The sequence below is a fragment of the Monopterus albus genome, unplaced genomic scaffold (assembly GCF_001952655.1).
Source record: "Monopterus albus unplaced genomic scaffold, M_albus_1.0 scaffold4.1, whole genome shotgun sequence".
Classification (NCBI taxonomy): domain Eukaryota; kingdom Metazoa; phylum Chordata; class Actinopteri; order Synbranchiformes; family Synbranchidae; genus Monopterus; species Monopterus albus.
The window spans coordinates 7,711,755-7,738,611 of record NW_018127884.1 but is presented as its reverse complement, the minus strand read 5'-3'; the positions used below and the strand labels follow the sequence as shown (position 1 = coordinate 7,738,611).

General features: G+C 39.0%; 3 protein-coding genes across 9 annotated transcripts; all 3 read right to left on the bottom strand.

Moving 5' to 3' along the window:
* Positions 1–5: 5 nt before the first annotated feature.
* On the bottom strand, positions 6–14,369 carry def8 (differentially expressed in FDCP 8 homolog). Of its 4 annotated transcripts, none has more exons than XM_020604856.1 (12): positions 14,292–14,369; positions 8,295–8,414; positions 6,024–6,118; positions 5,734–5,883; positions 3,823–3,964; positions 3,059–3,223; positions 2,722–2,849; positions 1,915–2,028; positions 1,494–1,574; positions 730–870; positions 509–618; positions 6–271 (listed from the first exon to the last, which is right to left on the bottom strand). In XM_020604856.1, the coding sequence occupies exons 2-12, from the start codon at positions 8,398–8,400 to the stop codon at positions 178–180; spliced, it is 1,326 nt and encodes a 441-aa protein (XP_020460512.1). In that variant the 5' UTR covers positions 8,401–8,414; positions 14,292–14,369; the 3' UTR covers positions 6–177. The 4 variants fall into 4 exon arrangements, with proteins under 4 accessions (XP_020460512.1, XP_020460504.1, XP_020460496.1 ...); XM_020604848.1 differs by lacking the exon at positions 14,292–14,369 and adding an exon at positions 10,077–10,137; XM_020604840.1 differs by lacking the exon at positions 14,292–14,369 and adding an exon at positions 9,696–9,848.
* Positions 12,402–13,932, bottom strand: mc1r (melanocortin 1 receptor). Its single transcript, XM_020604879.1, has one exon. It carries the CDS (start codon positions 13,665–13,667, stop codon positions 12,696–12,698), a length of 972 nt encoding a protein of 323 aa, XP_020460535.1. The 5' UTR covers positions 13,668–13,932; the 3' UTR covers positions 12,402–12,695.
* Positions 14,301–26,317, bottom strand: tcf25 (TCF25 ribosome quality control complex subunit). 4 transcript variants are annotated; one of them, XM_020604814.1, is made up of 19 exons: positions 25,974–26,316; positions 25,223–25,369; positions 25,059–25,133; positions 24,703–24,827; positions 23,733–23,798; positions 23,572–23,654; positions 22,379–22,509; positions 21,578–21,677; positions 21,133–21,226; positions 20,949–21,041; positions 20,524–20,629; positions 20,257–20,416; positions 20,018–20,105; positions 19,593–19,751; positions 19,256–19,346; positions 18,871–18,950; positions 18,679–18,754; positions 16,390–16,575; positions 14,301–14,388 (listed from the first exon to the last, which is right to left on the bottom strand). In XM_020604814.1, exons 1-18 carry the CDS (start codon positions 26,172–26,174, stop codon positions 16,408–16,410), a joined length of 2,043 nt encoding a protein of 680 aa, XP_020460470.1. In that variant the 5' UTR covers positions 26,175–26,316; the 3' UTR covers positions 14,301–14,388; positions 16,390–16,407. The 4 variants fall into 4 exon arrangements, with proteins under 4 accessions (XP_020460470.1, XP_020460479.1, XP_020460462.1 ...); XM_020604823.1 differs by lacking the exon at positions 14,301–14,388 and having other exon boundaries at positions 15,779–16,575; positions 25,059–25,130; positions 25,974–26,317; XM_020604806.1 differs by lacking the exon at positions 14,301–14,388 and having other exon boundaries at positions 15,779–16,575.
* Between the last annotated feature and the right edge of the window lie 540 nt (positions 26,318–26,857).

The following is a 26,857-nucleotide window of genomic DNA, read 5'->3' as shown; positions in this document are numbered from 1 at the left end:
TAATTTCCAGATGGGTTTCTGTGTACCCTGCTTCATAGTGTAGTGCACAGGTAGATAAAAACACTACACACAAAAGAAACCAAAGCTGAAAAGTTGTCTCCTATCAGACTTTTTTGACTGTGTAGAACATGAGACAAAGTGCAACATCCAGTAACATCAGGGTGGTCCTCTCCAGAGTTAAGCATCTTTGACATCTGACACCTCATCCTGCTTGCGCTCAGTCATTCGGGCACATCGTGGACAAGTTGTAGAGTTGTCATAGTAACAATCTCTAAAAACACACACACAACAAACACTATGATATGATACATTATATTAATGGTGTTTATTTGGGTAATAATTAATTGTTTGTTATATTTGGCGATTGGGCTGTAGATGAATGTTTTTGGGACACAGTTTTCAGATCTGAGGCGTTAATATTTTGTATCTGTTACTGAAATACTATATTTTTCTTCATAAATACATCTGAAACTCTCACGATGATGCAACTGGTTGGTTACTGACTAACCTGTGGAACACAGCAGAGCAGTCATTGCAGACTGAGGTGTGACTGTCAAAAGGGAACAGGATGTCTCCCTCCTTACACAGCTCACACACAAATCCTTTGGCCTGACAACGCTACACACATAAACAAAACAGGGCAGAAAGTCAGAGTTTCAGAAGGTCGCACCATTTCTATAACTTTAGCTAATAATACATACTGTACTAGTATTTCATGCATGAGCTAACCTCACAGTCTAGTTTGATGTGTTTAGCAAACGTGGTGTGGATCTCTGTAAGGGAACAGCTGAGTCTGCCACTGGAGATGTCAATCAAGTCTTGTAGTGAATACATGTCATCATTCTCCACAAAGTGCTGACGATCTTGTAGCTGGAGGATGCAAACACAGTGGAAAACTGTTAACTAAAAACACTTCATTTCATCATGGTGGCACAATGGTTAGCGCTGCTGCCTCACAGCAAGAAGGTTCTAGGTTTGAGACCCGGTCAACCCGGTGCCTTTCTGGGTGGAGTTTGCATGTTTTCCCTTCAGTGGGTTCTCCCCAGGTACTCCCACAGTCCAAAGACATGACTTAAATTGCCTGTTGGAGTAAGTGTGTGTGTAGTTGTCTATCTCTAGGTGTCAGCAATGTGATAGACTGGCGACCTGTCCAGGATGTCCTTCACCTCTCGCCCAGTGTCAGCTGGGATTGTTGTTAATGCACACTATGTCAAGATCTGAAACACTTTAATAAATGTTTGAGCTGATACTGGATGTAAACCAAGGACAGTCAAGTTTATATGTAGATTCTAACTAATCACATTCAGTGTCTCTACAAACTCAACAACTTTTCACAATTAAGTGCAAGCTCTCCACTTCCACCCAATGGTCCTACTGTCGTAACATATTAGCTGTTGGTTACATATACACCCAGTGTAGATGACACTTTAACCACATTAACTGTACAGGTTTTTTAGATTTGTGCTAAATACATATTGTAAATAAATGCCAACCTGTAGTAATAGGCGAGCCTCCATTGCCTCTTTGCAGGTGATAAAATAGGGTTTCATCTGCAGAATATCCTGACGAAGTTTCTGTAAAACCCACACACACTGATATCAATCTCATTTAATGCTCAGTTGATTTCCTCTCTCACTGTACAGTATGTTCCAGCAGTACTTGATACAATAGTGGTTTGATTTTCATCATAATAGCACCTGACACAACACAATGACAAAGTGCTAGGACCGCCTGGGTGACAAAACAGCTAGGTTTAATGAAGGTGTCAGTTATTTTAGCAGGAATTCCAGAATAAAACTGAGAACACAGCTGTAAAAAAAAAATAATTTGAACTGTGAATTTTGCTGTATATACCACGATCTTCAGTTCAAATTCCACAATTTCTAGTGGCTCTAAAAAAGTGAAGCTACCCACTCTGATTTCAACCAGCTCCTCCACAAAATTGAACAACAGTGGGTTAATTTCTTTCAGCTTCAGCACAGGTCGTGATATCATCAGGGCCAGGTAGCGCAATGAGGAACGACAAACCTGTAGTTAAACACATGGGATAGTCAGAGCAAAGACAGGCTAATATTGCCCATATAAACAAACCAATAACCCTTTCATACTAAGACAGCGACATGGTTTAATCCTGAAATGGAGGACAGCTTGACTGTGTCAGTGTCATCACCTGACCTAGATTTGCAATCCTTATCCTGGCATGGGTTGAACTTAAAATCAGATCAGATGCTGATTGGCTTTCATTTACAGGCATTTCTGTTCGACACTGAAATGCATTTTAGAGTTATGGATGTTTAAACAATGCTCCGCTGACTTTCACTGAGTCATTTTCTTAAACTTCATAAAGCTAGTATATTGTCACAGAAGACATGATTTCACAGGTTGTGTAGTTCTCCTCATGACTTATAAATCAACATGTGAAATGTGAAAATGGTGAGGTGCCCCACATAATTCTGTTCTGTCATTTAGTAGTAATGCATGTAGGACTACAGCTGCAGATTTGAATCTCTTTAACAGTGATAAACAGAGAATAACAAAGAATAAGACAACAGTCTTATCGAATGACTAAAATGCTGCTTTAAAATGTTTAGTAAACCCACAACATACATTCATCTCCTGTCTGAAAGGGGTATAACTGAAAAGAAAACTCGTAGAATGACATAATAGACTAAGGGATATTTTTACACACTGAGTGTATTTTGCTGTAGTTGTTGAGGGTACCTTGCGTGGTTCAAACTCCCAGTTGTGGATGACACGAGCTGGGATGATGGCTGTGTCATTCCAGTGGCACGTGCTGCAATAATACTGGCCTGTGTAGTCACATTGTCTGGCCTCACTTGGCACGCCCCCTACAAGAAGCATATGACACAATACAGTCAAACTATGAAACAAAAGAAAGCTAGATGTGAAGTGGCTGTGAAGCCATCTTATTTACATCTGTGTGGATATGCCTATCAAGTTCAATCAGTTCAAATGTGTATATTTATGTTGCTTTTAGATGCTCTGTTTCCCTGTTTAACCTGCCAATCATAAATCATCACAGTCCATTCAAACTCACTCAGTGAAATAGGTGTGCGACATTCTGCACAACGGTAGTCTTGGCGGTCTAGTCCGATCTCAGGGCAGATGCTGAGCTCATACTCTGACTGGTGGCTGACCTTTGATCTCACACAAGGCTTGGTGATCAGGTTCATACACTTGCTATGGCAACGATAATAGCAACCTGAAACAAGTAATGGACAGTCACATGGCAAAATGTTTGTGCAACACCATTACTGCTATACCCACTAGGTTTGGTTGACAGGAGCTGTACAAATGTGCTCTCACTGAGTCTGCCATTCAGAAAACACATTTTGAGAAAATTAAATAGAAGCTTGATGAAAATCTAAAAATATTTAATGACCCTGAATTTGTAAAAACTTAATGAAAGTCTCAGTATCCCAGTCCTAACTAGCAATCTGATTCTTTGGACAGTCAGTTAAAATGACCTCACCCTTCTCTTGCTGACTCAGATAGCAGCAAGACAGTGTGAGGAGAAGAGAGACTGTGGGATTGTACATGAGTGTGTCAGACTGTGCATAAAGTTTTTTTTGGATTGTACATGAGTGTGTCAGACTGTGTATAAAGTTTTGAGTACAAAGTGGGATATTCAGATAGAGCAAGTGCAATTTTGCATGGAGGACTGAATTTTGAACAGTTTGTGCGCCCTTAAAACATACTATCCCATGTACAATAGGATATTTTAGCAATTTTGGTACTAACCAACATCTACAGGGCTACAATGGACTGATGGTGTATTATACACTGTAAAGTCTGTCTCACCTGTGCAGGTATACCAAGTCTGGATGAGGCCCCAGATAATAGTGCTACATTTATCACAGGTCTGTTTCACACTCTTGCTCTTTTCCTTAGAAAATCTGTGCTCCAATAGGATTCTCAGATTAGGCTCGTCTTCCTCAGGATCCTTTAAAAGTGGAAAACAAAATTCATTTACCATAAACATGAAAGTAACGGTTTTGATGCACAGTTGTAAAAAAATGGCTTACTGTAAAATATACAATATGCACAGTAACAATATGTGTACAGTGAAGCATTCAAACTACCATGTAGACTAAATAACATTTTCATATTATCCCATTGGTGGAGCCATATTTATTTTGCCTAGAATTTGTACTATAATACTAAATTAATAGGAAAAAATTACACAGAATTTTCATCTCTGTTCTACTTCCTGAAATATCAAAGATCAATTTCTATTTCGCTGACAATACATGTCTGTCCAACTTGCATCGGGGCTATTTAGGCATGAAGAGGCCGGCGCTAAAAATCAACTCCTACTGCCTCAAAACTGCCAAGATTGGCTTTTGGAAATATCAATGCACAGAAAACACGATTCCTAAATAATACATGAAATCAGTAACATTCCATGCTAACATTTAAAGCAGCATCTCAACCGTGGACAGGAAAAGACTAGACAAACTGACCAAGAGGGCCAGGTCAGTCATGGGTAGTCCCCTTCACCCAGTGCAGGTGGTGAGTGACAGGAAGATGTTAGCCCGACTACCATCCTTGCTTGAGAATGACTCCCACCCCATGCATGACACTCTGTCAGCACTGGGCAGCTCCATCAGTGACAGACTGCTTCACTCCAAGTGAATGACGGAGTGTTATCACAGGTTTCTGCTGCTGTCACACTGTACAACCAGCATTGCTCCCAGTAGACCCTGGCCCCCAAGTCAACCTCACACACCCACAGACTGAACAGCTATGAATACACAGCATACCAGACTGTAATATGTTGTACTTTTTATTATTATAGTTACAATTGTTTGTATTGCTAATACCTTGTCTGCTACTTTTGGATTCTTAACACTGAGAGCCTGTTCCTATCCCTTTCCTGCTGTAACAGTGTAAATTCCCCCATCATAGGACTAATAAAGGTTTTATCTTATATCTTATTTCAATCCTAGCGAGATAACTTAAGTTATACCTTTCATTATCTAACTCAGAGAAAATCTCAACAGAAACTGTGCTATTTGAAACATGAGGAGCTTTTGCAGGAAGCTGCTGATCTCCACAACCTCATATATTACCTTCTCAGTCTTCAAGACTGTCTGCAGTGGCATTAGTCAAGAGGCCAAAAGTGATACAATAAAAGCCTTTATTTGACATGTGTTGTTAGCCCACCTCATGACAATGACCCAGCAGGATTTCTTACAACCTTCCAGATTATATCTGACACTCATCTCCATCCAAAAGCACCACTTCCCAGCGACAGGCCAACTACAAGCTAATACAAGTAACTACTGCACCCATTAGGTTATTCTTAACCCTTTAATTCTAGGTTTTCCAAACACTCTTGAAAGAAGCATTCACTTCAAATATATCTCCAGTAACACAGTAAAAGTAATAAGTACATCTAGCTAAGACTAATGTAGTCTCATTTTGTCCACCCCATTTATATCAGTGAGGTCACATTCATGAAGGAAGGCCTTACTGCTAGCTGGATGCACCAAATAAACTGCCAATAGTGTAGAATTCAGTTCTACCTACCAACATGGTGTATTAATAAATACATAAATACACAGATGTACATTCCACAAGCTCAAAAACATGCAAATAAAATTAGATGATTAGGAATTTCTTAAAGTTTTACTGATTCTCCAACTGAGCCAGCACCAACAATTACAAATATCATGTTTTCCACTTCTCCATTCACTCCTTGGTTCCAACCTTAAGTTCCTGCAGTTTGAGACGAAGGTGGATGAGCTTGACCACAGTGTCCTTCTGTCTCTCAGAATGCTCAGGCAGCTCCAAGATAAGCTTCTTACACTCCTCTATGGCCTGTTTCAGCTGTTCAATGTCAGAAGCCACAAAGGAACCCTGAGACAGGTGAACAAAGAAAAGCAGGTCTAAACAGAAGTTGAAGCTTTGTATGCAAACACTTTCAGTTTTACAATATAAAACAAACTAATTAACTATAGGTTATTGGGAGTTGAGACAAAGAGCAGTGCTTTACTCACCACAGGCCTTGAGAAGTGGTCCTCAGCTAGACCAAGGTCCATGGTCCGATCTGAACTGTGGGTTCTGTTCCCAGAGAACAGCTCAGGTCTTGCTTCTGCAAAGAGGGTAATGTATCATAAAGCACTGCTCTTCTTATGAGCATACACACTATGGTCTGCTAAGTGCACTCAGTTATCCATGCTAATTTCACACACAAGCCTGTGGTTACTCAAGACAATCCCTACTCTCTGACTTACCACTCAAAAAGTCTCGGAGAGGGACACAGCACAAAATGGAGAAGTGAAAGTATCACAGGTGATTATCTTATCAGTTCTGGTAACGTGTAACCAAGCCACCTGACAAGACTGACTCCTACTGAATGAATTTTAATGTGCTAATTGCTGTGTTACGGTCACATCAACATGTTTACATTCAGTCTGTTATGTTTGGTATGCTGCTATTCAATCACAGTCTTTTCTTCTATATACTAACTATCACTGCTGCTATTAACTACTTTCATATAAAAATGTTTTTCATCTGTGATACAGTACATCTGGCATACATGTGACTATGACTGCACTATATGCTTTGTTAGCATTTATTCGTAGACATGTTTGTGTCCACCTGACAAATACTCCTGAGAAATATAACTGGCTCTTTAGCTGCTAGATGTTGAGCAGCTAGTGTCTGATTTTGTCTGTGTTCCATTTGGTGCAGGGCAGGTAGCACTGGTGCATCCATTTTTAACATAAAAATGTTGAACCTTGATCGGTGCAACAAAATGTGGAAGTATAGGTTTCATAAAGACAAGGACCGGCCAAACATAAAACTGGGAATAACTGTTGAACACTGAATTGAGTATTTTGCAATCCAATAAAATAACATTGCAACAGATACTACTTTAATAAAATGTAGTGTTTTTGTTAAATCTGTGTAATTGGTGTGTTGATATGACTGTATGCTAATTTTCAAGGCTGCTGTTTGTAGTGTGGTACTGAACTGCATTACCAATTTGTGTTTTACAGTTCCTCTCTTACGCTGTATACACTTGTATTAGACTGTATAAAAGGTACATGGAATCTTATCCAGTCTGTGTATATCCTGGAATTAGACTAATGAAAAATTCTAAGCTATGTGTATGTACTAGCAACACTTTCCCTGAATGCAAAGTTTCAACAACTTCCATTCTTTATTCAGTTAGAATTTTAATCTTTGTACATTTTCTGGGGTGTTGTTTGACTAAATAAAAACATTAAAAGGGAAAAAATGATTTAAAGCATTTAAAACTGGAAAAACAATATACAGCATGTGGTCAACCCAAGTCTGTATGTCAGAGTAACTCTGTACACTCTGATGACAGCTACTGGGTATCAACAATCTATTCTGAAACTATTAAATATGTTGACTTCCATTTTAATTGGGAAATGTGAAAATCTGACAAAACTGAACAAATAAATCAATCAATAAATAAACCCAGCTGATCACATATTATACCAAACCCACACTCTGTCTTAGTGGAAAATGCAGACAAATGCTGTTGTTACCTGCATACACCTCAAAGGAAAACATCTTGAGTGAATTCAGCTTCTCAGTACCAGGCAGACAGAGGACACTGAATGCAGCACAGGGATCTCAGTGAAATCAGCTCAGCTAACAGAGCATGTGTCAGGCTCGCCCGTCAGAATCATTGTAATCACACAAAAACATCATGAATTCCCAAATCCTAAAATACAGGAAGTGTTGCTGAAGCACTGCTTACTCTTATGCCTTTCGTTTCCTCTGGTTCGGAGGCAGCATTTCCAACTTCCTTTTCTTTGAGCACAGAATTACTCACATCGGCACAATACTGTATGCTTGTTCTTTACGCAGGATAAAAACAGTGTAAACCTATGTAATTATCTGAAGGAAATAACGTTCCAAAATCTGTTTCACAAGACAGTTACTGCCCCATGCAGTGAGCAAGCCATAGTGACATTATCTAAGTAGCCTCAGGGTACATTTGCAAGTAAGCAACATTTTGGAAACAGAACCCATGATCTCAGAAAACACCTTCCAGTGCAGCACCCATCTGTTTAGTAAGACAATTTTTATATTAGTAAGCTTACTACCAACTTTTTTCCACCAAAGCCTAATAAAATATTTTATCTTTATCATAATACTCCAACAGTGAACAACTCAAGGAAAGCTGAGTGTTTTATCTTACTCAGGGCAGATCACAGAAATGGCTAAATGAATCCAAAATTATTTGTCCCTATTTTCACCGTTTAACAAATCTTTTTAGCAGACTTTACCGTGCTGTAGGGGTGTCTTGCCTCCCTGGGGACCATCTTCTTCTCCGCGATCGAAGGGATTGAGGCGGGTTTGGCGGAAAAGTGCGAGTCTCTCATCATACTCCATTTCATGGACTACATCTAAAGAATACAAGATACATTCCAGTCACACTGAGAGGTTGGTTAACTTTCCTACTCTTGTATTTATGAAGTGATAGAAAGGAGGGCCGTGACCATCATTTAATGGAAGCCAGAAAGTTAATGTGTCTGCAAGGTTACTGCTTATTGCTCAGTGTGTTCCCATTCAGATCCCAGTTAAATTGCACTGCTCTTTAGTGGTGGACTGCAGGGTGATGTAGTGGTTATCACTGTCAGATCACAGCAAGAAGGTTCTGGATTCAAACCTGCCAGTCAACCAGGGCTACATGTTATCATGTATATGTTGTCCCCCTTCTAGCTTCATCATGTCAAACACTTGCCATGTTATTCCACAGAAAAAAATGTGTGCTCCAATCCCTAATCAAGAAACCATTATTCCACAGAAAAAAATGTGTGCTCCCTAATCAAGAAACCGCTGCTAACATCTTATTTTCTTAGACCTGACCTAGCTACTTCAGAGCCACAAAAGACTGGTTTTGCTGGCAGAGGAAAGCTCCCCTTGACTAGGAAACAGATTTTTGATATAAAAAAAACTGCTGATATGCCTCTTTCATCCTTGCTGATGCCTTTTTTTTTGTTGTTAAACATTTCCAAAACAATTCAAGTATTGCCATATCAGTAAGTAAAAACTGCTTCATGGGCCTAAAGAGCAAAACCAAAGCATGGACTGTTATTCCTAACAGCAAGTATTGGGATCTTACTAGTTATCAGTGCCAAGCAGTATGCAATAAATCTGACAGGCCTAAATAATAAAAGGTTAAATTAAAATGAAATTGAAAATGCTATATACATTATACTAGTGTTTTGAGGATACATGTTAATTAAAACTGCATTAAAATTAAAACCATATCATTCCTATGGAAAGCAGCAACACTTTCACTAACCAAGCTGCGAAGAGGAAGTCATATTTTAATGGTGACCAAATACAGACGATTTATTTCACTTTTTATGAAAATTGCATGCAAAGCCTGAGAAACGCTAGGAGCACATTGAATCCTCACATCACTGACTGTAACCAATCAGAGCTGCTGTTGACAGTCCTCTCTTAAGCGGTAACCTTGACTATGTTTCAGGTATTGGTGCTAAATATGTAGACTATGGCATAGAATGAACCACAATTATAACATAAATGTGTCAAATCAACATCCGCACACACATGTTAACGACCAGCTAACGCTAGCAGGACAACTAGCTTTCAAAACAAACCAATCATCAGCTGTTTTGATGCTAATGCTAGCTCATTTCACATCTGGTTACGCTTACCCCGCTGTTGACCTTATTTATGACTAGGGGACCAGCAGTTGTAAAATATGTTTTATAGTCGACGATTGTGTTTAATATGAGCACTTCTCCCGTTGTTGTTTTGTCATCAGCAACACCACAGGGCAAAAAAAGTGTCAAGTCATATTTCGTTAAAAGATGTTTCCGGTTTTATTTTCTAAATAAAAACCACCGTGACCTCTAGTAGCAATAATGTAATAAATACGAGCAACTAGAGTAGAAAAAAACACCCTTTCAAGTTGCGTTTAATCACAAGCGTTACATAAATAATAATGCTTCTGTCTTTTGTCTTAATGTGGTATATTAAGCTACATTACCTGATGTAGAAGTGATTTTGTGCTTTTACTTTGAAAATAAACTTACTTTACCTCCGGTCGTTTTCCTTCTCAATTGGAATAATAGATACCTTCCAGTCAGGTGAAGCAAAACCTTCAAAGTGTTGGACTTTCCCTCCCTGTGGCCAGTTCCCACAATATCTTGTGTTCACAGGCTGATTTGACTGCACTAATGATAAAAATGGAAATTTGTAAACTTGTAAACTACAGATTGGTACTAATGTGTAACATGCAAAATGGTTTCATGTGATTTCATGAGCACTGATGGATAAGGAAAGCAAATAAGATTTCTGAACAATCTGATCTCCCTGCAGCAACTAGAAATTATTTGGTCAGGCTGAGAAATTATTTTTAGACAGAGGTCACCATTTATCAAACTGAAGGGCTCTTCATTCATTTTTGGTCTCCTGTTTCATGTCCTGCTTTAACCCACTAAAACAATGAAAGCTATGCTCAAAAGTTCCAAATGCCTCTAATGAAAAGATAGTTATAAAATGAATGCACCACTACATTAAGCAAACAATTACATAACAATGTAGTAAGTAATGAGTAACAATTAAAAAAGTTAGCAAGATACATTTTTATCAAAAAGAATTTAGATATTTCCTTAAAAATCCAAAACTGCTGATAAAAATTCTATTTAATTTTTCCCAAAATGCCCTTGTGGTCGAACGAAATTATATCTAGTATTTCATGGAATTGGGTATACTTAAAAGAATCAAGATTTATAATTTCCTCCTTGAGGACAGGATGAGGATTTATATTTGTTTCAGTTGGAAATCCTTTCAATGCTGTTGTTTACAGCACAGCAAATGAACTTGGTCATGAGTTTTTCCAGAATTACTTTGTTAATTATCAATGGCCCTTCTGTCTACTGACAGCAAATGCTGTACCAGACATTTTTTCTATGAAGCAGTAAAAATGTGTACACATTGAAAGTGTTTTAAGTTCAAAGATGTGACACACTGCATTTTGCTCACTGTGCACAGAGAAATTACCTTCCTACCTTAGCGTGCAGACGAATGGAGGTTTTGATTTGGATCTTCAGTCTCTAAATAACCAAACCAACTTGCTAACCAGACATATTATGAAATAAGGCAGAAAAAAATTATACAAAATATACTGTGACCAATAATAATACCGTGTACCCCAGGCTTTTGTTTTTCAACCCCTTAATATAAGACAAATAGATAGCATGTAAACATTTTCAAAGATTACAAATAATACCTACTAATTATTGATCATGGGATCTGGGATTCTTTCTCCCTTCATTTGGAAACAACTATCTGTGAAATCAATCACTGAATTAAGCAAACAACCTGAACTTTGTGGCTCAAATGCAGATGTATGACTTCATAAGGGAGAACTGTCAGATAATGCCTGCAGGTCCGCTTTTCAACAAATCCTTAGGATCAGGAAAATTAGGATAGGATGAATAAGATGATAAAAATCAAATAAAATAGTACCTAAGATCCATAAATTTCAAGTCATATTTGTGTTTTATACATTTTAGGGCAATTTAATATATTTAAATTGTTAGGATTTTCTTATAATTCACATATTAGCTGGACCTTTGCTTCTAAGCTAGCTACTATAAATACAAATAGGTATAGCAGGGTAAAAAAAAGAAAACACATCTATGAAAATTGTTTGACAGACCATCAGTTCTAGTGTCTCACTTGTTTGACTTATATAATGTAAGTGAAGTTTGCACATTTCAGATAACCACACAAAAGATATAACTTTGCTAAGTCTTCTACACCCTCCTGTGCCCTGCGTGTCAGGTTAATCCCAACACAATGCCTCCAAGTAAACTGCAACAGGTGTTTAAGTTTTTTTTATTTAGGGCGCATTCCTATTCCCTGCCTCTTTTGCAATAAATCAGATAAATAGTTGAATAATGTTTAAGCTGCAGTAACTATATGAGATTATTCCCATTAAAAGGTGGTTTCTGTCAACAATTAAATTATTTTAAATCAACAATTAAATTATTTTAAATCAGGAGGAAATGGTCATCGTCAAAATGAAGCAGGACCTGGACATCATCTAAAACAAAATATTGTATTGTCATCACTTCTCTGTGACAAATCACAGTACCTTTAAAGCCTCTCATATGAAAGCAGGTTTTGTCGCTCATTAGCTTTGCTGCTGGTATAATGAAAAATCTTTTCTTCAAAGTCATATCAAAGGGAAATCGATTTTTATTTAATAAAGGAAGCAATTAAGCTTAGAACAGCAACATTTTCAATGCATTGTCTTGCCTTTTCAAACTTGTAATCACCTTTATTTAGTATGTTACACACAAGGAACCTCAGCCCCTCCGGTTGGGAGACGACTGCTCTACCCACTGAACCACAGTTGTCAAAAGTTTTTAAAATGAGAGTTAAGACAGATCATATATTTCGATCATCCGAAGGAGCAATTAATATGTATGAAAATACAGGTTGAGATTTACTGGATTAAATGCAGGTACCTGTTTATGGAGTGGTGTAATGCAACAATAAAAACCAATACGTGGAAGTAATCATCAAATCCACGAAGAAATGTACAAAAGTCTTTATCAGAAATGTGGTTGCGCAGTGTGGAGCATGGGCATCATCTGACACACTGTAGACTACATTCATTTTCTTCCTGAATATACTTGATGTCACACGCCTAAGAACCAAGAACACAGCACCAGCTCCTTCAGGGTTTTACGCAGCTCCTGGCTCCTGTAGGCATAGATGAGCGGGTCAATGAGCGAGTTACAGATGATGAGGATGAGGAAAAGGTTAAAGTTTCGGAAGAAACAGTTGCAGAAGGGGCTTGTGGGGCAGGCGAGCATAAGGATGAGGTGGAGAAAGAAAGGTCCCCAGCATAAAATAAAGACCCCGAGCAGTATGGTGAGGGTAATTGCTCCTTTCATGCTCGTGTACTGCCTCCTGCCTTTATTGAAAGCCTTGATGCGCCGTGAATGCCCGTGCGCCAGGAAGAACATGTGCAGATACAGCACGGCGTTAAACACCAGGGTGGTGCAGAAGAAGGTGACGAGGCACACGATGACAGCGTTGTCTGTGTGGTACAGGATGAAGAGGATGCTGGAGGTGATGCTGGCCAGCCACACCACCACTATGATGGCGACGGCGCGCTGAGTGGTCATGATGCTGTGATAACGCAGCGCGTAAAAGATAGTGATGTAGCGATCCGCAGCTATGGTGCAAAGAAAGGAGAGAGAGGACACCACGGAGCTGCAGATCATCACGTCGATTACGTTGTCCAGGTGGCGCAGCATGCCTGGGTGCACGTCCAGCAGCCCGTGGTCGTGGAGAAGCATGAACATCGTCTCCACCACGTTGCTGACACTGACCAGCATATCGGACACGGCCAGGCAGCAGATGAAGTAATACATGGGCGAGTGCAGGTTGCGATTCTTGACAATGGCCAGAACCACGAGGATGTTCTCCACCAGGCTGATGAGCCCCAGCGTCAGGAAGAGCTCCTGAGGGATGAGGATCTGTACACAGTCTAAAGAGTTTCCCTCTCCGGCAGTGGAGTTTGTTCTGTTGTCCTCCATAAAGTCATTAATCCAGCCGAACTCCACACTGTGGATAGAGCTATTATGATGGGACAGGTTGGTCATGACTTCTGCCTGTCCTGTTGGTTTTAGTGCCACACAACATCAATTTGTGTAATGACGTTTCATCAGTTTGGTTGACGCTTCAGCAAGCGATTCCTTCAAGCAGCGGTCCAGTTGTTGATCCAATCAATATATTTTCAGTTAAATATCCGTCCTGAAGAGCTGACGTGTTCGTCTGTGTGAAAAGTGCGTCTCCTTACTTTGAGACTTCTTCTTTCCAATGGATGCAACTTGTTCAGCACGTAACTCCATAAAATGTCTCTCTCCCTCAAAACGGTTCATGGATTTCACTCTCAAAGTGCATCCGACCCGCCCAATTCAGACTGTTCTGATTAGAGGACAAAGTGTTTTCGGGAACAGGAGACTGAGTTGCTGTAACATTTCCCAGCGATGCTGAATTCTAAAAGGCTACAGGCGACTCCTCCTCTCGCGCAAACTTCAGCCGGGCCGCAGTCCTGTCTGATGCGCAGTTTTGACATAAGTCGTTCTGTTTTATCACTTTTTACCTCTGACATGTTCGTGATGAATGAATGCTATTACATTTTCAAATTGGGTTTAATTATATTAATGAAAATCAACAGTTCGTCCTGCTCAAACACTTTTACGTACCATGCACAATATTCTCACCACTTCATTTGTCAATCCTCTTCTTGATCACTGCTTATCTACACACTTGTTGGTGCATGTCCATATCCTGTATCCGCAGCCTCCTGATGAATCCAACCTGGAGGTTAAAGCATATTAAAGGACTGGATCACAGAAAGAGATGCATAAAACTAAGGGCTTCACTGGTACTATGGGACTATTTGTCTGAGATTTGACAGGAACACAAAACGCACACATCATAAGACAGATTTTCTGGCAGACACATCTTAGCATCATACTCCAGACACAAACACAAGTAAAGCACTTGGAGAATGATGACAAATAAGTGATTTAAGACTGAATTAACTATCTAGTTGGTGTGTTGCCAGAAGTACAGTTAGTCTCAGGCTGTAAGTGCAGTAAATCAGCCATCAAGTGAGGTCATGAGTATCTGCCTGAAAGTGCAACGAAATTATTAAAATCAATTCAGGCAAAATTCAGAAAATATCTGCCAGTCTTTTGCACTGGATATAAATTGATGGCTAGCAACAGACTTCTGGAAAACACCCAGCCAATTCTCTGTAATGTTTTATTGAGAGGAGAAATCCACAACTCAAACTGGAACAAGAATCAAAGAGCAGAGAAACAGCAGACATCCTGCAGTAATGATACTGGAGGCCCAAGAAAATGTGATCTGATTCTCAGACTGCACTTTTCCAATTAAATTATATTGTGACAGATAAAAAAAAAATTTAACCAAAGCATTTCTGTTTGGTTTAGACTAAAGAAAAATTTCCCAGCATGTCAATAGTTTGGATTAAATACAAAGTAAATGAGCAGAAGACAAAATAAATAATGTTTATAGAAAAGAAAATCTGAATTGATCATAAAAAGGCTACAGAATGAGATGCCCACTAAGGCATCTGCTAAGCCATCCACTGATATCTGGATGCATTTACAACAGAAGCAAATGGCCAGTTTGAGCAGAATCTCACTAAGATTTATTTGTGATTATTTGCCAGAAACTTTTCTAAAATACTCTGATGCAATTCATTGCATTGTCTTTATCAATGGAATAATATGACTGCCTGCTTACCTAATATTCTTTGCCTTCATTTGGAAATATGTTTAGTAAATTATCACAAAGACTGAGTAATACAGAGATAAACACATATTTTTACTTTTGAAACAGTTTTCTGTACTTGACAATTCATTTGTATCAAATCAGAGATGATTACTGTTCTATAACTGTAATCATGGAGTAATCATCAGTTGAAAAATGCTTCTCTGAAAAAATTCATGCTTTCTCCTCCCACCTGATTGTTTCTGTCTCAGGAGCAGGCCATGCATTAACTATCAGTCAGAGTCTATTAAATAGAGAAGATCTATGGGAAGTTGCAAGACTTAGTGAATGTGTGCTTCTAAACCTCACACTTCTTAAAACAGGCCAATATTTAAAACAGTTTTATGAAACTGATTTGTGCCAAATTAAGCCAATCAATTTGTCCACAATCAAGTCAAGCAAAAGGTGTGTTCAACAGGATTTATTAACCTCCAGCTTTCACATGTGCATGTTTAAGCCATTGTAAGTCAACATGGACTTACTTCTATATGCTGATCTGATTTCACAAGTGGGTTTTTAGTGACACAGGCTGTTGGCTCAAGTCAATGAGAACAAAAACTCTTTCTGATTCTGTAGTGCCAAGCAAAATGTAAAATCTGTGATACAAAATATCCATTCCACATGACTGTTTGTGTACATGAAAAATTCTGAGAAAATCAGAAACTAGAGGAAGAGTGTGTTGTTGTGTGTTGGTACAGTTGAGCTGACAATGGATGGAGTTGTCGGAACTGTCAATGTTTCATTATAAGATCGCTCTTGTTGGCAGGTGTCTGCATTGCCCCAGAGTATTGCTTTTAAATCACTGTCACTAAAGCAGAGAAGCCGACAAGATGATGACACCAAGTCATCTCCTCCTTTCACTTTAATATTCTGATAGTGACAATAATAAAAAAAAACAACTATCCTGTTGTCACACTCCTCTCTTCTTATATACACAATTAAATATGTATATTTTTAATGTAATTCATTTTTAAAAGTTTGTCTATTGATTCCTTTTCATCCTACTCATTATTGCACCTTTGTTTCCCTCCTCTCTCAGTCCCATTCCTCTTCATCTCTGTACGGGTTGTCCTCTCTCGGTGGCTCTTGAAACCTGATGTTTGCCAGCATGTCTCTCATGGCCACCATTAGACGATTCACTTCCTGGTTCAGCTCCTGACCAGCTCGAGCCACTTCCATGTCATCCACCTGCCTCGGTCCACCCTGAACAAGAGAAGTGACAGATGGATATGCAATACAAATACCTTCACTCTAAACCATTTCAGTGTTACTATTTTCATACAGGCACTTTTTCCTGCTTTAACATCATTGGATGTGTCACATTCTTACCCCTTGAACTCTTATTAGTGTTGCAGGCCATGTTTCATATGTAAAACAGCCATTGGCATATTTTCATACATCTTATAATTTATTAAGTGAATTATAAGAACATCCTGCTATAGCCACCATGGTTTCAGTCTCCCTCACCAGAAGCACTTGACGGTGTTGAAGGACAGGATTTGTCCATGTTTTTTTTTTTTTCTTTAGTAAGTTATTGACACTAAATGATCCCATTTGATAGCTACATAAGAAAATGCAAATTACAGCACAACATACTTTAATGATGCTTAAATAATATGAACATTTAATGTGTGTTGAATGAAACAGACATCAGGGTCACCTCGGGTTGTTACATAACATACTCAGGCACATAACTGGGTAACTTGATGGCACATCTTCCCTAGTCTTTACTACATTTCTTTTATCCATATTGTATCTCTTACTCTCCATTAGTGCACAGCATGATTAGGATGGCTAGAACTGTCCTGATGGAAATGTGCCTCAGGCCCATCTGTTAACATTGAGCACGTTGAGCTGAGCCACAAGATGTTGTGTGTGGGTGTACATGATATACAACATACCTAAGCAAAGCTTAGTCAAATGCCAGCAATACTATTGTTACTGTAGGTATAGTACTACTATAGTGCAGTCTATACTGTAAGTGATGTTTTTGTAACAAACTAAATGAAACAAAGCCATCACTTAACTTGAAAATGATCACTCTACTTCTCACCATCCTGCACTGCATCTAAATGTGTTTGTTGCCATTTGTTCCTTTTTTAAATTTGTCCCCTCTCACACAGTCCCAGCCAAACTACAGTCCACTCTGAGGGAAATAAGTGGTAAGACAATGGTGTTCAGCATATGAGCTGAAAGAGCAAATGGTCATTTGTTGCTGTGGACAAAATGGACAAGTGCTGTAAAATTTCCCAAGTGCTCCACATGAGTCCAGGAGGGGAGACACTCGAAGCCACAGATGATGATGCTGTTACATTTTTTTTTTTTTTAAAACCATTCCCAAATGAAGTATAGGCTGTAGGGGCTGGGTGCATATTGTAGCAGTACTGCAACTCAAAATTCAGCCTTGTTATTGTAGGAATGGTTGAAAAGGCAGCACAATGGAATGAGTTCAACAAGATTGACAAAATGTCACACAGTCAACTTTGCTCCACAACTTGGCCCTGTAAATCAATACAAGCAACAAACATTACTATAAGGAAAGAGACAGCAAAGCCAAGGCCTCAAACAACTTTGTGCTTCATGAATGATGCCATTGTTTTATTCTTCAGTGACATAATTGGAAATGGTGGACAGAAATAACTTTAACAAGATCATATGCCTTCTTTGATATTTTCAGCCGCCTTTCCCTTAGGGCAACCCCCAGTGTTTGGAGGAAGTATTCCATCAGTTACGGATGTTTTAGGATGTTTCACCAGTTCAGATGCTTCCACCAGCCCTGGAGGGTCCTGCTACTAAATGGCCTAACTGTGTTATTTTTGTAATCCTCAAACTGAAAGCCTAACCTGAAAAACACAATTTGTATTGGATCCCTCGCTGATTTTAGACAGTAAACTCAAAAACAGTTGCAGGAAGTCAAAGCATAAAGTTTACATGCTTAGCAGCAGGTCAGTTCATAGTGACTCTGAACTTACGCAATCTGTTAGAGACAAGTGAGTTTTATTCGAACATAGGGCTTATAGCTTATAGCTATTAATTATATGATGTCCCCACATGCACACCATGCATTCTTTATTAGTGTTCTCGGATGATTTTCTATTATTCAGTATATGGCAACAACGGGATTTGTCTTCAGATTACATCATTTCTGTTTGCTCTTCAGGTTGAGGAGAGACTTGTGCAAATTCACAAATATGCAAAATAAATGTTAGGGTCTATTTGAACCTTGAGTTTTTAAATATTTTTATTACACAACCCATAATCAATTCATTTTTTCCAGTGCTATTTCACTTCATCCATTCAACTCACCTGAAGGTTGAAGTTTGGCAGTAAAGACCGGAAAAACAATGAGAATGAACTCTCACTGGATGCACCGACATGCTGCCTATATGCAGGCACAAAAGCAAACATCTCATTAAAGTGTGCAAATAAATTGAATAGATAATTCCAGTTGGTTTGTAAACCATAAGATTGTGCACAGATGTAAGGGTCCTGCATCACCTTTCTGGCCGTGTATATGATATCACTGAATCCAGTGGAGGCAAAGGGTCAAAGCTCATCATAGGCTGAGTGGTTACCTCCTGAGAATACCAGACAAATTACCAAGAATAGTCATTTCCTCAGGCACGCATGAGTTCAAAGATTTGGGCCACCAGCTTGCTATGCCAACAATCATATGTTTTTAATTGCACTGTTTGCAGAATTATGGAAGACTTAGAAAAATAGCTGACAAAATATTGATTAACCTGAAGACACCATTAATACTGAAATCTTTAAATCCCTATAGATGCTCACAACTCATCTGCTATCTATTGGTGAGTGGATTAAAAAAACAGTGAGGATACAGTGTTGTTACGTTATAGAGTGGTTGCTCATTGTTTCTTACTAGAGGCAGACTTGAGGTGGCTTCCTTGATCTCAGAGAGTAGAACGTGCCGATGGATATTCCTTGGTGCGCTCTGGTACCTCTGCTTCCTCCTGGAACAGAGTGATGAAGATAAAGGCTTAGAGAACAATCATCTAAAGTATGGTGTGAGACGTTGTTCAGTGAGTGACAAATTCCCATCATATTTAAGGTTTCTCCTAATGCATAATTACTTCATAAGTTAGCATGATTTTTTTAGTTTCCTTTTCCTTGTCATCAATGGATGTGTCTACTGTTAAAAAAAGAAAAAGGCTTGGCAATGTGACTTATGGCAGCAGAGCTGATCACAGAGATCTTACTTGTTTTGGCAGTCCTCCACTACAGGGTCTTTGGCATCAACTCGACGCAGCACTTCCTTGACAGACTCCTCCAACCAAAGCATCACTGCTGCCTCCCTCCACAAGCTATAAGTCCTCCCCACATATAGTGCTGTCAGTTCAACCAGGGCTGGGGGCTGCCTAGAGACAGAAAAGGTAGGATAACTAAAGTTAGGACAGAAGCTGTAGATTAAAACATGACAGAAAAGCAACACTGATACAAAATGATAACAAAAATTATGGCCAGGAAAACGTTTATAGCAATAGCACAATACATTTGTTATAGATATATGGCTATACAATATTAACTGATATAACACCATGTTACATTTTTTTCAGTAGAGCTCCTTTTCATGGCAATAAATGCAGGATTATGCATATAACAAAGGGAGCATAAAGTACATTACCCTGTCTGACTCTTTGGGCCAAAGAAGGCATGTGAGGTGACTGTGGCATCTGGCTGCACAGTGCACAGATCTAGTAGAGGCATCAACACTGCAGAAAACACATTTACAGCATGAAAATACAAATGAATAGGTTCCTAAATGTGAACAGCAAGAAACCCATACCAAGAAGTCACAGAAGGGTAATCATATCCACAGTAAATATTCCCATGCTGGTACTGGGGTCTCTCTGACTGTCTCACCTCCAGGGAACATGATCAGACAATTTTGCAGCATCTGATCAGCTTTGTGTCTTTGTCTGTCACTTTCCTCAGGATCCACATCTTCTTGCTGACTGAGATGGAAACAGCAAAGTGCAGCGGAGAAAGCAAAGTTTGGCAGCTGAGACAAATTTCTGTGCTCCTGAAACAAAACAACGCATATCTGTATCAGACTGCAAAGATGACTTTGAGGCTCAACTTAAAGTCACACTTAAATCCAAAACATACGCATATGATGGTGCACTTTACCTCCCAGTCCTGATATAACTGGAGGAGAGACTGGTACTCTCTGGAACGCAGCATCAAGTAATCAATGAGTAGGAGCATGCAAAATGGATCAGAGTCTGGGTCCAAACTAATAAAACAACAGCAGACAAGACCACAAGGCCAATTACTATGACAAGCACTTGACCAAAAAACAGGCCCAAATATCTGAATCCAAGTACATTTACAGTCTCATCCCACACCTAAAACATAAAAGGTCTCAACTTTTTTAAAACATTGCTTGGTGCTTTTAAAGCACTTCTAGTTACTGCTAACATTCATCTGAATTTCAAATACTTCCAATTTTGTGTGAAATAAACAGCAATGCATCTTCAAACAGTGATTTTTAAGATTCTGTTATTAGTCACATTACAGTTTCAATTACATAGCTTCTGCCTTTCCCATTGTACCTCAGGATCAGTTTGCAGTACTCCAAAGCTGTCCGTGGGCATCCTCTCTTCTCCAGGAACATCATGTGCTTATAAAGAGCTAGATAAAATGCCCTGCAAACCAAGATGATTGAATCATTAAATTCAATTAAGTTCCAACTGAAGTCTCACAAAACCAGAAGAGGAGGAAAAAGTAAGAACCAACCTGTTCTCTGGTCTCAGATAATCAAGTCTGCTGGTACCCGACGTCAAACTGAATAATGGGTGAAAAGCACACTCAAAGCTGTACAAGGCCCTCTCTGGGGGGGAAAAGATTAGTAGTTATAGCTTTTATTCATACCCGCATACACACAACATCACAAATATAACCTAAAAGAACATAAAAAACATTTGTGGAAGATGGAGTTCACCAATACTTCCCATCCAATCTGACTGAACCTCAGGCAATGTGCTATGAAAAATGGTATAAACTGCCTGTATTTAGGATGTAGAAACTACACCAAGAAAACATGAAGCTGTAATTACTGTCAAAGGGGTGTCTGAATTCTTTTGTAAATGAGAGATTTAATACATTAACAAAAACTTCTAAAAACCTGTTTTCACAGTATCATCATAGGTCTACACTGATTTCAGAAGCCTGTGACTCTCACCAATGAGGTCCCTGGCCATCTCCTGATCCTCCTGCATTCGGCAGATTTCAGAGAACTGCAGCAGGGAATCGATGTGGTATGGGTTAAGCTGTAACAAGGCCTGGAGAAGGAAAAAAAAAACGAGAAGCAGCAATGGTCAAGTTGACAGAGATATACTGTACAAAAACATAACATCAGAATAGAGAAAACACTCAACAGAAGATGTTGGATTACAGACACAGGGGACATTTTAAATAAAATGCATCACTGATCATGTGGCTACACTCTGCAACTGTACATTTGTCATCATGTTTACCTGCACATGCAGACAAACTGCCACTGGCCTGGGTTGTAGCTGTTACCCGCATCAATGTGCATATTGAAATGCAAACTCCTGGATAATTTAAAAAAGTTGGTAATACAATCCACCACCCACAGTCACATGGGGTCTAATATTTTTTTCACATGTTCTCTGTCAGGTTAGTTTGCCAAAACACAGTTTCAGGGCAGCATATTCACAAACAATACTTCATTGCTGTATTCTGTACACAGCACATATTGTACAGAGTCTTGTTTGACTCTGTATCAAAGACTGAGTATATATTACGTAACTGCAGAAGTCATCTGTTTATGGATACTGATATGCAATGTTATACAGCCATTTTTTGCAAACCAGTATCACTCAGCCCACTCTACAACTCTGGATGAGTGATCATTTTATGATTCCCTGGCAAGAGCAATACTGACGATTCCTGATTTGAAATGAACAGATAAACTCAAACACTGACGTGCACAGCAGATGATGAAATTTTTTTTTTTTACCAGAATGTTGTTGGGATCCATGGATTCGACCGCATCCAGGAACTTGAACTGTGCTTGTTGGTAGTCCCGACTATGCTCAAAGGTGAAGTACTGAATGCCGTCCTTTGACTCAAGTAAAGTCATCGAGATTCCTGAGGAGATGTTATGTGAGAGTTAAGTACAGTATAACACAAAAACAAAGACACAATGCAAGATAAATATGCAGTACTTCACTAACATTTTGTTTACCTGCAGTGCTCAACAAACTTTATTTATAGAACAAAATATAACTGCCCAGGACTATTTGTTTGCTGTCAGGATTTTGTATCTACCAAACACTTCCTCAAAAACAACAACAACAAAAACTGTAAGTCACGGCTTGTTCCATAGTCAAACAACAAACTTAATCACAGAGACATCCTAGATTTTATTGGTGGTGAAACAGTGTTACATCAATATGGAACTGTTAGTAGTGGTGACGTCAATAGTGTCAACAGAGTCTTATCAGAAATTCAAACAACAAACAAAATATTTTTTACATTTTTTACTATGTAGGAACAGTCTGAGGAAGTAAGCACATGTCTGAAACAATTTTGTGTACTGCTAAACCTGTGTCTTCCAACCCCACAAAGTCAACATCGGTGAGGTTGGACGAAAAACATATATCCAAACATAGCAGAGATAGCTAACATCAAAATTACACGATACATCAATAGCGACTTTTAGTGTGAACACAATGAGACAGTCTTTATGATGACATCAGCAGAACAAAAGCAATATTCATACTACGTTACCTTGGCTAAGTCTAAGAATATCTACTGCCACTAAAGAGGTTTAGGCTTCCCACAATTGATAAATCACTGCTTCCTTGTTTCCTGCTGTCCTTCCTTCTGACTACAATGTATCAACCATCTACAAGTGTTTAGGGCTGTTTATGCACTTGTTAATTTGAATTACATACAATTAAAGCAGAATATATATTTGATTTAAAAAAGCTTTTATAGATTCATAACTAAACAGCTCACTATAATGAACAAAGAACAGTTTTTAAGCAGACAGTTTCAGCCATTGGATAATCTGTATTTCCTCTTTCCTAGAAAGCGACATAAGGCTTGTCTGTTAGATGGTGATCACACCCTAGACTAACAAGTTTCTCTATGCAAAACACTCCTTTAAAAATAAAGGAATTCAGAAGACTGTAAGCAAAAGTCTACCTGGACGGCTGAAGCGAGGCCAGCTATCCTTGGGACTGGTCATCCAGGTGCTGCGGTGAAACTGTCTGTTTCTCTGTCGAGGTCTGTCAAAAAAAACCAAAAAAACAATGAGCACAAGAGTAAACTGTACACATACAGAGGCTGTGTGCCGAACATTTTACCTTTGATCCCCTAGAACAGCTCGAGCCCCAAAATATCTCTTCAGCTCTGTCTCTGGGTTGAGATTTCTAATGAAATAATACACAGAAATGACAAGATGAAGATCAGCTGAAAAATACATTTCAAAGGAGAAACAGGGCCTGTTTAATTGAGATATTTTAGACACATCAGTGTGTGTCTACTCTACATACTGCAACACAAATATAAAGAAACTGCACATTTCTGATATTATTTCCTGTGACCTTCAAGAGGCGATGCTGACAGGTTGGTAACCTTTATGTATACATAAATAAGTCATCATTACGAGTTGGGCCTTGCCTCCAAGCATCATAACTAGTGATTGTCAGTGTGCAAACCACAGCAAAACTCTGTACAACTTCTTTTGACAATTTCGATGTTAGCAAAATCAACTTCTACTTGTCTGAGAGTGTCTTTTGTCAAAGAACAGTGACAAATAAGGTTTCCATTGATGTTGTATGAAATGTACATATAAGCAATAATCACTTGCTAGACACTCCACTGATGACATGATTGCTGCCTAGAGTTAGCACATACTGGGCACATCTATCTCATCAGCATGACACCATATGCTTTGTAATAAACACACCTTGACACCTAAATGAAACAGCCATTTCTGCCATCACTATTTGTTTTACTTTTCTTGTATGAGTCATGTGCCACCACATGGTGACAATTAGAAATCAACAGAAATGTACGGTATATTTTAGTAGCTGAGTATTTTTTAAATGAGCTCTGCACTGGTCAAGAGCTAGTGCAAGTATAACTGCAATAAACAAATGCAGGTATAATTGTGTTTCTTTTGAGTCATGTAACAGCTAAATTTTAACAAAATAGCCACAGAGATCAAATTAATGCAGCACCCTAGAAACCAGAGCTGTACACCTGTAAATGTACAGATATATGAAAAAAATCAACCTGAACTTAATGTCTGTGAGAGATTAGGCTCCCCACCTGTGCTCCACATATAGCACAGATTTTCTGTCAGAGCTGCTGCAATCCTCATTTTGCAAACTCAGACCATTGGGCTGCTCCAGGTTCTCCAGCAATAAATCAATGTTATCATCTGGCACAGTCTCCTTAAACCAGAGAGAAAAGTTATAAAAGAAAAAACTCAAAATGAATTAATTTAGACAACATGCACTTCTTGTTCAACTGCCAAAAGGAGCTACAGGTTTGTATATTATGTGAGTACTTTGGATTTGAAGAATGATGATAAAAGACTGTTCCTATCAGTAAAGTGATTGTATTAATAAAAACATAGTATACTGTTGTATTGCTATGCCATACAGAATCTCTTCCTAATGTACCTGCCCATCCTCTGACATGGCCTTTGCTTTCTTCTTTTTCTTCTTCTTTTTAACTCTGTCTCCAGACAAAGACTGCTAAAGAAAAAGAGGGGGGGGGGCATTTAAATAAGCAGAATACTTAAGTCAAAGGATCACAGCAAAGCAGCCTTGTCACTGTATTTTACCTTTGTAGATGGTTGCTCTTGCCTTTGATCTGGTTTCTCAGTGGCTCGGTCGTCATTCTTATCCAAGTCACTTGATTTATTTAGATCTGGTTTCTCTGCCCCTTCATCAGGTGAAATTTTCTCTGCCTCATTGTCTGCATCACATATCTAATAAAAGTGTAAAAACAAAAATATATTTTCCTGAAATCACATCAGTGCAACAACAAATCCAAAGCAACTGCTGCTGCATGATATAATCCACAATCACACTGACTTTATTAGTTTTGAACGTTCACATCCACACCTGTCCAAAATGGTCTTTACCAAACATAGAGGAACTTTTCACAAACTGCAGCTGTAAGTTGCATAGTTTACAAACTGCTAGCGTTATATGTCTCCATTTTGTGTAATTTTTAAGAATATAATTTAAGATTAGAGCACATTGTGGTATAGAATAACTAGTTAGACTTGGTCAATTTTTTTTTTTAAGATTTGTGCTTTAGTATTAGACTGATTCCCGGTCATTTTCTAATATGACAAACACCTTGTTAGCAAACCTTAACCCAAGATATACTATAATGTATCTGAGGAAAAACAGCAGGGCTAAATGAGACGAGAAATGAGTTAATGTCAATGCTAACACAGCTAGTCTGTCTGTGTTAGCAAGGTTTAATAACATAAACACTGCTGTAACCATTTACCAGGAAGAAACATTGATTATCGACGCTATGCTGAAAGTAGGTAATAGGCGGAGAATGCGCCGGCACCTTACCAGTTCATAGATATTGCTAAAGTTCTTCTGAGCTTGGTTTTTCTTTGCCTTCCGATTGTTGCCTTTCATGCTAGACGGGGGAGAAACATTAGCCATGTCCGGCTGCTCCTCCGGACTGTCACCCCAAGTTAAATCCCCGAGGTCCAAGCCCTCCTGACCCCGCTGTTTCCCCTTGAGCCTTCGCAGGGCCCGTGTAGACATGGCAACCTGCTGACAGAACACTTACACTTCAATATCCGCGATTAAAAGAGTTTTTAGTTAGCTGAGACACAGCTGACCAATGAAGAAGAGTCAGTGGTACTTCTTCTTCTTTTGTTGTTCAATGTCGGTTGCCAAACAACTTTTTGTTTATTCGCGCCACCTTCTGGACTGGAGTGTGGAACAGAATGGCTACAACATGTTATTGCTATACCAACTCACCACAATAGCCTACTTATACTAAATTATCTTGCTAACGCCGATATCCTCCAAAAAACTAAAGATAACCTTGTGCCCTTCATCCCCTCGACTCAAGTTACATTAAAAACATAATGCAACATGCAATACTGTTCCCAAGATGTTAGTAGTTCTTTCATGCAGCAGGTGGCAGCATTAACTTGTTTTCAATAATTCTTAATGTTGGGGGCGGCTGTGGCTCAGGAGGTAGAGCGGGTCGTTTCCTAACCGGAGGATTAGCGGTTCGATTCCCGGCTTGTCTAGTCAACATGTCGAGCAAGACACTGAACCCCCAGTTGCTCCCGGTGATGTCACCGGTGTGTGAGTGCTTGGGAGTGCGAATGGGTGAATGGCCGAATAATGTGTGAAAGCGCTTTGAGTGTTCTGTAAAAAGCATAGAAAGGCGCTATACAAGTATAAGACCATTTAAGACCAATGTTATGAACATA